Raw genomic sequence first — 13,437 nt, forward strand, 5'->3', positions numbered from 1 at the left:
AATTCTAGGCTGCTGCGGCCTGCTCCCCCAGAGAGCTAGTCATAGCCCTTGCTCGCATTCGGAAGAAAGAAATCCAAATCCCAAACCCATGGCCGGCCGCGCGCAGAGAGCGGATCCCAGCGGTCAACGTCCTAAGGCAGAACCAGGATGCGCGAGGGCGAGGATCCCGACCCCATCGTCGACCCAGCCGGCATCTGCCGTCAGGTTGGGGCGGAGAAGTCCCATCATCTTGCTGCCTGCCAGGCTAACTTAGCTCCATTGACTCTGGAAAGGGGAAGCCGAGTTCCTCCCTGCCATCCTAGCAGGAGCAGGGAGAGAAGCTGCCTGCAGGGCCCTTCTCCTGGCGAGGGTCCCGCTCACTTGGAGCAAAGGAAGCTCTCCTCCACGACTCCCCTTCTTGTGCCCACAATGGGGCACCCAGGCAGTTTACAAGGAGGGGAAGATAGGCGGGTGGGCAACGAGCTGCTCTAGGTCCGGGTGCCAGTGGGAGCCCCGTTCGTCCTCCTTGCCCACCCCCTCCCTGGGAAGAAAAGATGGACTCATCCCCAGCGCTGCCCCTCCGCGGTAGGGCCCCCTCCTCCCCTCAGTGTCAGTGGGGTGGGGCCTATACTCACGGTTGGGGGGCTAGTGAGGGAGGGGATGGGGAGAAAGTCTAGCTGGGCCTCTTTCCCCAGTGGGGTTTGGGTGCCACTGGCCCCGCTAAGGGCGCTTGCTACCCAGCTGCTGGCGGTAGAGGTTCCGTCTATCTGCCCCCTGGACTCAGGCACTTACCCTGCTCCACCTGTTGCCGGGATCTCCTCATTTCTGCACATCACTTTGGGGTGGCGGAGGGGGAACCACAAACCCCTCCAAGCCTCTCTTTTGTGGTTCCAGCGAGGCGGTCATCCTTCATTTCTCCTTTTCCAGCTTTCGGGAAGCAGTTAGGGAATGTATGATGAAGCAGAAATGAGCCGTCAGGATGATATTTTAATGGCTTATATGTCACGTTGGTGCATGTGGCTTTGAACTGGAGCCGCTTGCGTTTCCTGCAGAGAGCGCCGCAAATCCCACTTGATAACTTCTACAACCCACAACTTTTTTTTTTTTTTCCCTCACATTCACTCTTACCCTGAATATTTGGAAGCGTTTCCTAAAAATACCCTCTTGTCAACGTCCCCCTTGGATTTTCCACGGACTGGAGAGAGAAGACTGACTTTTCTTTTTTGAAGAATTACTTTCCCTCTCCCCCTCCCAACGGCTACCATTCCCCCTCAGGTCCCCTCCCTTGTTTTTTTTTTTTTTTTTTTTTTTGAACGGCAGGCGAGGTGGGTTCAATATTTGTTCTCCCTAGTGAGAGCACTACAGCCTCTAGAGAAAACTTCTCCTTGCAAATAAGGTTTTTACAACTGCAGTGGAGGCAAGATTCAATTTTCCTCTGTAGACAGCAGAGAAGACTGAGTAGTTCTGATACATCTTTTTGAACAAACCATATAATAGTTTTTGTTTGTTTGTTTGTTTTTGTGGGTTTTTTTTTGTTGTTGTTGTTGTTTGTTTGTTTTGAAAAACCACCCCTTGAGTCCTAGCCCTTTCCCTCTGTTCCCCATACTGGTTCCACTCAAAGTTGGCAGGGAATGCTGGGCTGCTATATTCAGACTTGTTGCTGGAGCAGAACATATGATTTTTTTTTTCTTTCTCAATTTTCTATTTCCCAGCACAATAAGTACAAATGCTGGTCAGGTCCCTTCAGACACCGGGAAACCATCCCAGATACACAAGTTGAGTTTTGAGCCGAGAGAGCCAGGGAAAGGGCAATTCAGCCTGCCAACACCAAGCAAGAATCTAGTCGATGAAAAGACCAGAAAATTAAAAAGGCAAGAAGAGGCCGACACTGACCCTGCCTTCCTCCAGCCAGTGTGGCCAGCGCGGGCGACTAGGCAAAAAAATATTCATTTTCATTTTCCTCTCGCTGGGGAACTGGTGAGTTTCCCAACGGGGCCGCTAGTGAAAGGATGAGTTGAGTTTTCTTTGTCTGAGAAGAGTTTAGGGCTCTGATTCAGCTGCAAAGAAGCCAAATGAAGTTAGAAACAAAGGGCAAATTGAAGGATTCCGACTCTTGGCTTTTTGTGTTTTCCTTACTAGAAAATAATTAGACCTAATGAATATGCAGACGCTTCAGCTAAACCCTCGGCCCGGCTCGGGCTGTTGGGTTTTAAACAGAGCTGCGAGAAATGCAGCCTTCATCCCCCAACCCCCCGCATCTGCGTGCATTTTTTGAAATGCATAAATGTTGCCCGCCTTAATTGATTGAGTCACAGGGATTTTTTTTCCCCCTGCTTTTAAGTGCCATACTCCTCTACCTTTCAACAATCATTTTAATATATAGTCAATGGCTCTTTGTGGACGGGACAAAAAGCAACTACGCGCAGTTGTTGAATAGACTTTGCGCTGGGCAAAGACAGGTTAATCGAGGGCCGCATCGCGAAAACAAGCGAGTGTTGTATGTTTGCACTGAATCCAAATGTCTGCATTTTCCTAACTAAATCAAAGGGAGTGTTATTTCTTTTTCTGCTCACTCATCTGAAGGTAAGTAAATTTTCTCTGGCGATCAAAAGCCTGGTCGGCAACAAAGACCGCGCCCGCTTTTTCCACCGTCCTGGTGTGGCGAGTTGCGGAATTTCAATAACTGTGACAAGGGTGACTGATTTGTGAACCAGAAAAGGTTTGAATGTCACAAAATTTACATTGGTGCTATCTATCGGGGATTTAAATACCAAAAAAGTATTCGGGGATTTCTAGAGAGCTTTGGGCAGTATTGAAGAACAATGGCGCGTTGGGAAATTTACAGTTTTACCTGAATGAAAGGGGCCTCGGTTGGGAACAGGAGTGCAGAGGGAGGGGGTTAGTGGGGGGCAGACCAGGGAGACTAGGGAAAAGGAAGAAAAAAAGAATAACACTGGAGAGAAAGAAAAAAAACCCCACCAACTCTGCAACAATGTTTCCAATTCCCCCCCCCACACAAAAAATGCCTTCTCAACAACCTGGAAAGTTAAGAGCTCTCTTCCACCTGTGCTTATTTGAGGGGGGGGGGGCGGCGGGGAGAGCAGGAAGCCTTATCGATCTGATAAAAGTGAGAAAATGAGGCAACTGATTACCCTGAGAAATCACATTTCTTGTAAATAGTTAGCCAAGTGCCTGTGTGCTACCGAGATCTTAAATTATGAACAGGAGGGGGACGAGGCTAGAGGGAAGCAAACTTCAAAAGGAGCAAATAACAAAAGCCTCCTTTGCTGCCCTAGAAGGGGCTGGGGAGGAGAGGGGAGAAGAAAGAAAAGAAAGTTGCTGAATCGGGACATTCTGGAAGTGCCTGTGTTTACCAGCCCCATCCCCACCTCCTACTCTCGGAGACGCCCCGAGTAGCTAAATCGCTTAGCTAAGAGCAGGTTTGAAGAAGGACAAGATAGAGAAAAAAGAAAGATGAGAGAGATAGAAATAGAGAGTGAGAGGGGATGGGAGAAGAAGAGGGAATGGGAGAGAGGGGGGGGATAAAAGGAGAGAGTGTATATAACTGCAAGAAGGAAAAGGCATCGTGGCGAAACAATTTTTCCATGAGAAGAGGGAAAAATTTGGCTTAAAAAAAAAAAAAGTTGCTACTCCTGGCAGCCCTGTTTGTCAAAAGGGGATGTCAAGCGCTTTACAATACCTGGGATTGATGAGGCGGGCGGGCCAATGAACGGCGCGCGGCGCCTCGGCGCGCCCTCCGTTGGCGCGGCGGCTGCAGGCGGGGGGAGAGCGGGCACACCAATGGGCGCCCGCGTCAGCAGCACGTGACACCTCCCCCTGCTCCCATTCATCAAGGGGGGGACGGTGTCGTCCTTTCAATTCATTTATCTGCAGGAATGATTGCTGCTATCAGTCTCGCGCTCACCGCCCGGCTGAGGAGGTGAAAGTTTCTCCCCAGGAAGATAAACCGCAAAAGACAATATTGTGCATGATTTGCGCCTTTTCTTTGGCTTTTTCTTTCTTTCTTTTTTCTCCCCCCCCCCTTTTTTTCCGCAAAAAGCAGAGGGGGAAAAAGGAGAGTGAAGGAGCGAGAAGGCGAGCGTGAGAGAAAGGAGAGAGAGAGAAAAGAAAGGGCGAGGGGCTAGTGGAGAAGTAAGGAGGGGCATACGGCGCGAGGCGGAGAAAGGGCGAGTAGTAGCGGCTCCGGCGCTCACATTCCTCTATGCTACAAATCCGGGAGGAAGTTTTTTTTTGGGGGGCTGAGATGCTCCACGCCTTTCCCTGGGCAGCCTTGACGCAGGGTCCTCTCGGCAGAGACTGAGCGGCGAAAAGTGCGAGCCGGGCCGGCGGGGTTTGCTTGGCGGGCGCGGGAGCCCGCCTTGCCTGCGGCCCGGAGCCGTCCGGCTTCCAGGCGCTTGGTCAGGCGGGCGTCCCGGCGCGTGGCGCCGCTGCCTGCGGGCTAGGACTTCGCGAGGTGGGTCGACTCCTCCTCCCTCCTCTTCTTCTTCTTCCTCTTCCTCCGCCTCCCGTTCCTCCTCCTCCTCCTCCTCCTCCTGATTTTCCCTCCTCGGCGGGCGAGGGTGGGGGGGGCGGGGGAGGCCGGGGCTCGCCCCGAGCAGCCACGATGCTCCTGGACGCCGGCCCCCAGTACCCCGCGATCGGCGTGACCACCTTTGGCGCGTCCCGCCACCACTCGGCGGGCGACGTGGCCGAGCGCGACGTGGGCCTGGGCATCAACCCGTTCGCCGACGGCATGGGCGCCTTCAAGCTCAACCCCAGCTCTCACGAGCTGGCCTCCGCCGGCCAGACGGCCTTCACGTCGCAGGCCCCCGGCTACGCGGCTGCCGCGGCCCTGGGCCATCACCACCACCCGGGCCACGTCGGCTCCTATTCGAGCGCAGCTTTCAACTCCACGCGGGACTTTCTGTTCCGCAACCGGGGCTTTGGCGACGCGGCAGCGGCAGCCAGCGCTCAACACAGTCTGTTCGCTGCTTCAGCCGGAGGCTTCGGGGGCCCACACGGTCACACGGACGCCGCGGGCCACCTCCTCTTCCCTGGCCTTCACGAGCAGGCGGCGGGCCACGCGTCGCCCAACGTGGTCAACGGGCAGATGAGGCTTGGCTTCTCCGGGGACATGTACCCGCGGCCCGAACAGTACGGCCAGGTGACCAGCCCGCGTTCGGAGCATTATGCCGCGCCGCAGCTGCACGGTTACGGGCCCATGAACGTGAACATGGCCGCGCATCACGGCGCTGGCGCCTTCTTCCGTTACATGCGCCAACCCATCAAGCAGGAGCTCATCTGCAAGTGGATCGAGCCCGAGCAGCTGGCCAACCCCAAAAAGTCGTGCAACAAAACTTTCAGCACCATGCACGAGCTGGTCACGCACGTCACCGTGGAGCACGTCGGCGGACCTGAGCAGAGTAACCACATCTGCTTTTGGGAGGAGTGTCCGCGCGAGGGCAAGCCCTTCAAAGCCAAATACAAACTGGTCAACCACATCCGCGTGCACACGGGCGAGAAGCCCTTCCCCTGCCCCTTTCCCGGCTGCGGCAAGGTCTTCGCGCGTTCTGAGAACTTAAAGATCCACAAAAGGACGCACACAGGTACGAAACCGCCGTTCTTGAGCCCCCACCCCCCATCCTGGGCCTGGGACCCGAAGTTCAAAAGTCAGCCGCCGGGGCGCACAAACCGGGCCGTGGTTGGTTCTGGGCGTCAGGTTCCAGCAGGCAGGCAGTGAAAGTGTGCGCTGTTTTAGTTTGAGGCTTGAACTTACGAAGAGGTGTAGAGAGGATCGGACAAGAGGTATCTAGGAATATAGATTTTTACATGAGGGCTAAAAAAAGGCTGGGAGTGCAGAAAGACAAGCCCAGCTTTGTGGAGCCCTTGCAGCACGCAATGCCAGGAGAGGTGGCCGGTCCTTGCCGGCGGCGGAGGCGCCAGCCGCTCCAGCTGCAGACAAATCTAAACATTTGCTTCTGGCTACCGTCTACCTCTAGGCACCTTAGTGAAGATGTTTTCAAATGAAGGAACTAAGGAAATTGGAGGAGGTGGGATGAAGGCGCAGAGAAAGAAACAAAAACCGAAGGGGGGGTATTGAAAGCAAATAAGTTGGGCCTGAGGAGGCTTTTGGAGGCTTATGCATATTTAAAGAGCCCAATTTTAGTAGTGACTTGTTTTTGAGTAAGCTTGAAGAGTTGGGAGAGTCAATAGAAGGCGGAGAAGTCTTTTTTTGTCAATTAGATTTTATGAGATTGTTTCAAAACACCGAATGCTCTGTATTAGCCTTTAAAAATAAAGAGACCAGCCAGGAACAGTTAAAAGAAAAGTTCGCGGCGAGCTCAAGGCTGTGGTCTGAGCCGGCAGGCCATTCCGGGCTCCTAGCGCCAGCAAGGCCAGAAATCCTGTCTGCTTCCCTATTCTGGTTTGCCTGGGTGATTTCTGTGAACCGCGTTTGGAACTTGGGGTTTAAAGCCAGTGAAGGAAGAATTTGCGGCGCCGAGCTCTCGGCCCAGATTACCTTATAAAATGTGAGTGTGAGTGGGGTGGGGTGGAGGAGGCGACGAGGGGGGTGCGGAGCGTCGGGGAGGGGGTAGGGGGAGGAGAGAAGAGCAAAACAGCAGGAGAATCAGTTCTCAATGTGAAAATTAGAAAGCAAGAGCTAGGTAGAAGCCGCCCGAAGTTGTCTGTATAGCTCTGGGCAGAAAAACCAGCAGCCACTCTGGGATCTAGAAAAACTACCATCACTGATAATAATAAAAAAAAATTAAATATGGATGTAATTGGATTAGGAGTTAAAGTAGTTCAGATATTTATAATCCCACTGCAGATAGACGATTTTGTTGAAGACCCGGGTTTTTTAACTTGCAAAGTACTAACACTGAGCTGCTGTCTTTTTATTTTTTTTATTATTTTTTAAATCATTGTTTAAAATTTTAAAAATACCCGCAGGATTTGTTAATCATCAGACTTCTCTCTTTCTTGCCTTCGCACCAGGGGAGAAGCCCTTCAAGTGCGAGTTCGAAGGCTGTGACCGACGCTTTGCCAATAGCAGCGACCGCAAGAAGCACATGCACGTGCACACGAGCGACAAGCCCTATCTTTGCAAGATGTGCGACAAGTCCTACACGCACCCCAGTTCGCTGCGCAAACACATGAAGGTAATCGCCGCGCTCTCGCTGCCCGCCTTTGAGCCAGGACCCGCTCTGCTCTTCTGCCAGGGCCTAGCGGCGAGTGGCAGCCGGGTGGTGGAAGGAGCTGGCGGAGGCAGAGAGGCCAAGGTTCCACTTAGCTGAGTGCGGCTGGGCAGAGAAGGCGGGGGCTGGAAAGGGTCATGAGGGCACCCAAGGGTGTTCTAAGTTTACTTTTAAATAATGAAAGTAAAAAGAAGGAAGTACGTGACTGAATTTGGCCCAGGTAGGGAGGTAGCCAGGGCTGTACCAGCGCGTTGACTCTGCGGGAGCTGCCGCCATTGTAGCTGGCAGCCTTGGCAGAAGTGCTGGGCTCTTGCACACAGACCTAATCATTTGCTTACCTAAACCTGCGCAAGCAAAGTACAACGGCTGCAGGAGGGACCCTCGCCAACTCTTGCCTCAAATCCTGCCTCCCCCTTCCCAGATCTATTTTTCTTTTGTGAGTCCCGGGGGCGCTGTCCCTCCCTGGAGCCCTGCGGGGCGGAGGCGGGCAACCAAGCCTAAGTCCGGCGGGTCAGGCCTCCCACGAGCTCAAGGGGCTTCAGCGCTGCGTGGGGAGACGGCACGCGGCCTTCACCCGTCCTAGGCCGCCGCCGCGCGGGCTCTTTATCTCCGTAAAAACGCGACTTTATTCCCGCAGGTCCACGAATCCTCCTCGCAGGGCTCGCAGCCTTCGCCCGCCGCCAGCTCCGGCTACGAGTCCTCCACGCCGCCCACCATCGTGTCTCCCTCCACAGACAACCCGACCACCAGCTCCCTGTCGCCTTCCTCCTCCGCAGTCCACCACACAGCCGGCCACAGCGCGCTCTCTTCCAATTTTAATGAATGGTACGTTTAAAATCAGAAACAAAACACCGAACAAAACCCTATTTAAGAGACTGAACACACACGTACACAAAATATTACTGAATGAACCCTGCGAATCAACACAGCCCCCCTACCCCTCCCCCCGCCCCAGACACCGCAGTCCTATTTTTTTTTTTAAACCTGCCAATAGACCCAGGACCGAGTAAGAGAAAGAAAGCCCCAAACCCTTATTTTTTTTCCTTTTTTTTCTTTATTTTCTTTCCTCTTTCTTTCTTTTTCCTTTTTTTTTTTTTTTGGTTTTTGTTTTGTTTTCTTTTTTTTGTTGTTGTTGGCAAAGGTTTGGTAGCCAAGGGGCGGGAGGGTGGTCGAGGAGAAGGCGGCTGCCTGTCCGAGTGCTGCCAACCCCGACCGAGGGCCAGCTTCTCGTCGGAATCGAACAGGCTCTCTGGGCTTCTGTTTTGTTTGTTTGTTTTTGTTTTACTTTGCATTCTTGTAAATACAGAATTATTAGCTTAAAACTGTACTGTTGGATTCTGTAAATAGTTATATCTCGGTTGGAGCGGGCGGGTGGGTTCGTGGCGTTGTGGTCTTTGCATTGGGGGAGGGGGGAGGGGCCGGGCGGGCGGGCGGGCGGGAGGGGGTGGGGGGTGGGCGGCCGAAAGCCAACTGTTTGTACTGAATGGCAAGAATGTTCTAGTAAATGTGTACCAAAATGTGAATTACTTTGTACGATTACAGTCTCCACGTCGACCTAACAGAATATTATTGGTATTAATGTGCTTTTTTTTTTTTTTTTTTTTTTGTATAAAGTGCAAACATTTCTCGTCCCAAAGTCTAAGTACTTTAGTGCAGTAAAATGTTGTTTCACGTCCTGTCAAGATTTCGTATAGTACGAGCCTGGATCTGCGTGTCAAACTGTTCCATTTGTTTATGTAAAGTGATATTAAAAAAGATATAAACTATAACTGTCCGTTGCTTTTGGCAAAAGATACAACCACATAATGTATATAATTCCTAGTTTCCATATTTATCCGCATGTAAAGGGCCGGTTTATTCATGTTAAAGCTATTCAATATTTATGGCTAGAAAAACTCGTATGTACACTTTAGTTTCCAGAACTGTTTGGTAACCTTTCGTACCTTATTAAAGATTCTTAAATCTCAGTGATTGTGGTAGGAATTTCTTCTTCACCCCCAGCAACCTGCTGCCTCTTCGGCCAGCATTAGTGGGTCTCTAGAAAAGCTTTTCCAGTCTCCCTCGCCTTCCCTTTCTGTCATTGCAGGTCGTATAAACGTGATAAATGAACGCTACCCTGCTGGCTCTCCGAGAGGGTGTAATTAGTATTTATATCAAAATTTATGAAACAAATTTTCGGCCGCTGTATAATTTAAATGACCTTTGCAGACGTAGAATAACAACCATAAAAATAACAGAAATAGATTGCACAGGCGACATCAATATTAATGTAGGTGAATTATCAGAAGCTTGGGGGCTCACTCTGCAGTGTTGCAAATGAACTTGAAGCAGAGGGTTCCGCTGCCCCCCAAATTAAATTCTCTGGGCTGAAACCGAGTTGCAGATTTACAATATCATATTTTAAATTGCTGTCTTCAATTAAACCATTTATGGCCATAACTAATTTTCAGGATGTTGATGCATGCTTTTACAGACCTTCCTTCTTTGTACAAAAGTAAACGTCCATAAAGCGGTTTACTTATATTTCTTCAAATGTGATGCTAATTTAAATTAATTACTTCCTATGATATGTTATTATTCCTATAATTTTGCCACTGTTATTAGTTCTTTCAAAAATACATCTAGGGAAGAGAATTATTTTCTGTAATTTGATTATCTTTCTATCTCTTTTATTTATTTCTCATTTACTTAAGAAATTCGTTCCATTGGCTGGCGTTGATACAGTAAATTTGTAAATGAGGAGACAATATAAAAAATCTAAATTACTTGTGCTTAATGACTGTAGCAGAACGCCTTTTCTCTAAATCAGATTGTCTTTCTTGCAGTTTAGTTTGATAGATTTGCAAGCTATGCTGCTCCTTCGAAGTTAGCTGTGCTGGTAGGAACGCGAGCTTCTTTGTCTCTGGTTGTAGCTTGCATGATCGCCCCATTAAGCAGACAACGTAGGGGAGATCACAAATCAGGGCCTTGGCTGTAACTGCAAGGGTGTGGATGTGTCAGAGCAGGAGGCAGAAACTGACCTCACTGTGGACAAGGATGAACCTGGACCTGCTTTTTAAAATATACTATGTGTGTTCAGGAAAACATAGGCCATACTGACTCTGAGAAGGAAAGTAAGAGGGGGGAAACCCTGCAAAAGTATGAGAACCCCTTAAGATACTGACATCTATTTCAAAGAGACATTAATTTTTCAGAGTATATCATTGACCAATTACAAAATCAAAATGTTAAATTCTTTTAAAAAATCCTTTGTTGACATGTCTTTTCATCTCTTGCCATTTGTATTTGTCACTTTTGGCCAACAAAGTTTTCATTAGTGAAAGAGGGGAATTGGTGCAGTTTATGTAGCACATGAAAAACTGGAAGATGGTGGTGTTTAACTTTTTAAAAAATACTATTGTGATTATAAGAGTAAATATCAACCTTTCATGAAAAGAGCGCCACCTTGCAAGGTTTAGCGAGATTTAAGGAAGCTGAACACCTAAACAAGAAATGCAGCTAGCTCCTAAAATTTGTGAGACCAAAAGCTGTCCCCAGTTGGCTTTGGAGGTTTCAGATTGATTAACAGTGTAGTATTTGAAGTGACACTAGACATTAAGCCCCCCCCCAAAAAAAAATAGAAAGAGGAATGAAGATAGTTCATCTTTCTAAGAAAGAAAGATAAACACCTCAATTAATAATCCTTCCCCTTCCCATAGAGATCAAAATGTCTGGGATCCTGACCATGAGTATTTATGATAATAATCATAATAATCATAATAATAACAACAGTATTTTTAAACTTTGTTAGTACATTTAAGAAGATAGTAAGCGAGTGCATTTTTTCTTTGACCATTCTTAAAAGCAGTTTACTTCAATTTTGGAAATATAAATGTGTCACTATTTGTTATGTTTTGGGTGATTTTTAACTTTAATATCATTGTGTATAATAATTAAATATACTATGATATATCATTTATAGGATATTTTAAATATAAATTTTAGGGGTTAATACTTATTTTCAAAACTACTTCACATTTAAAAGGTTTGTTTTTTTTTTTTTGGCTTTGGCCAAATAATTTTTAAAAAAATCATTCGAGGAATACTGTGTGTGTTTGTGAATAATCTCACTCACAGGAAAGGAACTTTTACAGTAGAAGGCAGTATTTATGCCAATGCCCATTATGCATTCTCTTCCCCAACACCCACCACAAAGGAAAAGTCATTAATGATGTAGGTTGCTTAAAATAATGCTTCAAACTTAAATGTAGTCTATTATTTTGCTGGTACCTTTAATGTCTGCTTCTTGAGATGTATTCTTCATACTTTTCTTCATGGGCTATTAGGTTTTGAAATACATGAATGTGAACAGCGAGATATATTGTTAGACCCTATTTAGCAGGAGCTGAATATGCTGCAAATGGCTGGTTTCTGTGTGTAGCTGTGGATTTTGATTTAGGCAGAAAACCATCCTGATTCATATTTCCACTGCATTGTATTCTCGGTACTATCAAGTGATTAGAACAACTGACAAGTTATTAAAAAGTTATATTGTGTCAACAAAAATGCCTAAGTACAAGCAATCATATTTGAGAAATGAAGAGAAATGAGTTGTGATATGTGTGTGTACATTTATAGAGTAAGCATATAAATATACAAGCACCATTTATATGGGGGTTAAGTAATTTTCAAACATTTCAGATCCTTTGTTTTCTTCTTCAAAAGCTACCCCCAACTGCTTTAAGCATTTGCAGCTGATGATTTTGATTTTTTAAAGTCAAGCATTCAAGTTAACCTTTAAGAAGCAAACCACCTCCAAAAGAAAGATGTAACCTTTCAATTGGCCCATATGCTTATCATTTTTTTTTTTTTTTTTTTTTTTTTTGCTTTAGCTGACAATGAAAATAGCACTAACCTTCTTTGGTGATGGGCCTGGCATTTAGATGTTTTTATTTGTTGATTGTGAAGTTTTCTCAGAACTTTTAAAGGACTGGCAACAAAACTACACTCCCAACCTCAAACCTTCCAGACATCTCCTTTTTGGGGCCAAGATACAATAAGTATTGGACCCCTGGTGAATAAGTGCTGGTGTAGTTAGTACCAAAACATACTTCTTTCCAGGAAGCAGCTTGGAGAAGGCTATGGTCCTTAAAGAGCAGCATCAGTTTAAGATGGCTTGGGGAGTAACTGTATATGGTCTGGCAAACTCCAAAGGAAGACATTGAACTTGTGGTGCTTTTGATTACTTGTGAACTATATATGAAACCATCAGATTTCAGACACTCCCAACGCACATTTCTTTTTTTTTTTTCAACGTGAAATACTAATTACAAATTTATTTCCTCCTCTCTAGGTACAAGTTCTCGCTTCCTCCTAGTATCAAGTGTGGTTCTTAGAACTGTGTGTTTATATTAGGAAAAAAAAATGTTTCCATGAAGATGGTCACAGTTGATATCACTCTCTGGTTTTAGAATTCTTGGAAATAGAGTGGCAATGAAAAGATGTATCCTAACTATGCCAGTTAACCACTGAAGGTGCATATTGCACATGGTACTCTCAGCTTTTTACAACCTCATCATCATCAGTAATATGTACTCATTCAAACTGGTTAGATATAGAAAGTAATATTTTATAAGGGTAACTAAACAGCAATCTATTTTTTTTCAAGTGATAATCACTAGTTTGGGGAAAAATAAGAAACATGTTAATAACTTTCTATGATATGTCACATTTGAGTCTTTTCTTCAAAGTTTATTGCGAATATAATGGTGTAATATACACAGAGAATGGGCAATATTCTCCATTAATTTATGCAAGACTGGTTGCTCCAGAGTCTCTCCCTGAGCAAGAGGAAACAAGATCAAGCCAAACCAGGGACTATTTTTACCATGCAAGCTAAATCCTGGCATTAGTTCCTATGGTTTATTTCCACTTTAGAGCAAGGAGCTAGAACAGTATGAAGTTTCTAATTGATGCTATACTGGAGGTGGATTTTTCAAGAATAAAAAGTAGGATTTAGCTATCTAGTATGGAAATGACATTATTTGGCCGTGAAAATGCTAAAGACATACGACTGCTGTCATCTGTCCACAATATTTTGGTTGCCTGTGATGGTTGCAAGGAATCTCTAGTATATGCAGAGAAATTCACTGGTTGTGAAAATTAGTGATATTTTCACCTACACAAGAATCAACTATTAAACGTGGATATAAACACGGAATTCATATCTTAAAAAACAACACCCACCAGACGTTTGAAGGCTAGATACCTTAGTAAATCTATC

The 13,437-nt window shown here is 46.7% G+C and overlaps 1 protein-coding gene across 1 annotated transcript; it reads left to right on the forward strand.

The window, feature by feature from the left end:
- Window positions 1-4,603: 4,603 nt before the first annotated feature.
- ZIC1 (Zic family member 1) lies at window positions 4,604-8,010 on the forward strand (the record flags this gene model as incomplete). The annotated part of the gene is made up of 3 exons (XM_080825046.1): window positions 4,604-5,585; window positions 6,976-7,139; window positions 7,813-8,010. 3 exons carry the CDS (start codon window positions 4,604-4,606, stop codon window positions 8,008-8,010), a joined length of 1,344 nt encoding a protein of 447 aa, XP_080681172.1.
- Window positions 8,011-13,437: the final 5,427 nt, after the last annotated feature.

This window comes from Martes martes (genome assembly GCF_963455335.1).
Source record: "Martes martes genome assembly, chromosome: 1".
NCBI lineage: Eukaryota > Metazoa > Chordata > Mammalia > Carnivora > Mustelidae > Martes > Martes martes.